The 1823-nt window shown below is 44.7% G+C and overlaps 1 protein-coding gene across 2 annotated transcripts; it reads right to left on the reverse strand.

Annotated features, from left to right (window-relative positions):
- LOC125858178 (protein SRC2 homolog) lies at positions 1-1200 on the reverse strand. Of its 2 annotated transcripts, XM_049537872.1 has the most exons (2): positions 448-1199; positions 1-417 (listed from the first exon to the last, which is right to left on the reverse strand). In XM_049537872.1, the coding sequence occupies exons 1-2, from the start codon at positions 1061-1063 to the stop codon at positions 8-10; spliced, it is 1026 nt and encodes a 341-aa protein (XP_049393829.1). In that variant the 5' UTR covers positions 1064-1199; the 3' UTR covers positions 1-7. The 2 variants fall into 2 exon arrangements, with proteins under 2 accessions (XP_049393829.1, XP_049393828.1); XM_049537871.1 differs by having other exon boundaries at positions 1-1200.
- Between the last annotated feature and the right edge of the window lie 623 nt (positions 1201-1823).

The raw sequence follows: 1823 nt of genomic DNA on the forward strand, positions 1-1823 counted from the left end.
AAGTTATCTAGTAATCATCGTCGTCATAATCACCATCGTCGAGATCATCCTCAACCTTCTCCGCCGCCTTCTCGGCTATGTTATCTTCTATGTGATCAATACCTTCAGATATGGCTAATCCACCCAATGCTCCTGCAACCGCACCCATAGCCAGTCCCGCTCCCAGCCCCATTCCTCCGAATTTGCTCTTCTTCTTCTCCTCGTAACCATACCCTGCTTTCTGCGATCCGTAACTACCCTGAGGCTGTGCCCCGTAGCTTCCCTGCTGCCCGTAACTACCCTGCGATCCGTAACTTCCTTGCTGCGGGTAACCAGGCTGTTGTCCGTAACTACCCTGCTGCCCGTACGGTGCAGGAGGAGCACCGTAACTTGGTTGTTGACCATAACCCGGCGCGGGAGCAGGTGCTCCACCATAACCTGGTTGTTGACCATAACCCGGAGCTGGACCTGGAGCCGGAGCGGCGTTGTACGGATAACCCGCCGGCGGAGCAGCATAGGGAGCAGGAGCACCGTAAGGGGAAGGAGCAGCACCAGGGGCAGGGGCAGGAGCACCGTATGATCCACCGTAAGGTTGTGGCGGAGCAGGGTAATCCCTTGATCCAGCTGGTGGAGGTACACCGTAAGGAGGCGCATAATACGGATCCGGCGCACGATAGCGCGGATCACGAACAGTAACCTCAATTTTCACCTTTCCATGTGGGCGACCAGAAGGACGCTTCAAATCAAGCGACCTGTCCGTCAAATTACCGATTCCAACGCTATCAACAACCTCACGGAGCGGAAGCTTAGCTGAACCAATCAAAGGCTTTGTTCCCTCGGTTGCATTAGCGTGAACAACATCGATATACAAAGTAGACTCTTCGATCGGAGCATACAAAGGAATCACAAGCTTCTCATTCCAAGAAGGAGAAGTATCGCCATTATCATCGACTTTGGTGGAGCATTTCCCTTTCGGGTCAACCCAAACAACAGCATATGGCTTAAGACGGCCATAACGCCAATTAACGTTCTTCAAATCCTTAGCTGATGAGATCTTCACCTCCACCTCGAATCGCGATCCCATTTTTTTTTCCCTGAGAAGTGTAACAATGGCTGTTTTGTGATGGCCTATAAAAATGGTAGTGGGGTGAGTATTTAACTGGTTTTGGTTGTTTTAAGTTCCATTATGACCTTGGGCTTTTTCTAGATGTTGGTGCTTGGTCCGTTTAAAATGAGAGAGTTCAGGAAGGGCATATTAGTCCATGTCGAAAAAAAAGAAGAAAAATGAGGAATTAGCGGATTAGGCAAAAGACAAGGGGCTTTCCTTAGCCAAGAAGAGTTGAAAGAAACCGGGTGGGTTAGGCAACCGAGGAAGGTAGGACACGTGGAGTCATTAGAGTGGTAGATGATTTGTTTGAATGAAAGACGTGTGGGGCCAGGACCGGGAGGAAACAGAAAAAAGGAAAAACAAAAGCACAAAAAATGCTATTGGGAGCATCGCTCCTAAATAGGTTCAGCGACACGCAATTTAAATTTAGTGAGTTTCTAACATCGAATAAAAACTTAAAGATAAAGTCTTCAGATAAGAGTAAGTTGTTCAAATGATATGTATCATTTATTTTAAATCTTAATATTATAAATTTGAGTTATCAAAAAACCAATAAATGTTAACTTCTACCTTGGTCTCATTTTAATTGTTTTAGTTTTAAAAATTGTCCCAAAAATAGTTACTAGTATCACATTTTAAGATTAAAAATATTGAATTATTTTTATTTAATAAAAATAACTTAACTAACTAATATGAAAAAAAATAAAATGAGATGACTGGTGGTGTAGTAAGTATC

This window comes from Solanum stenotomum, chromosome 3, assembly GCF_019186545.1.
Source record: "Solanum stenotomum isolate F172 chromosome 3, ASM1918654v1, whole genome shotgun sequence".
Lineage (NCBI taxonomy): Eukaryota > Viridiplantae > Streptophyta > Magnoliopsida > Solanales > Solanaceae > Solanum > Solanum stenotomum.

What these genes read in the sequence shown, in the direction of transcription:
- LOC125858178 (XM_049537871.1), bottom strand. Translation starts at nt 1,063, where the DNA reads ATGGGATCGCGATTCGAGGTGGAGGTGAAGATCTCATCAGCTAAGGAT.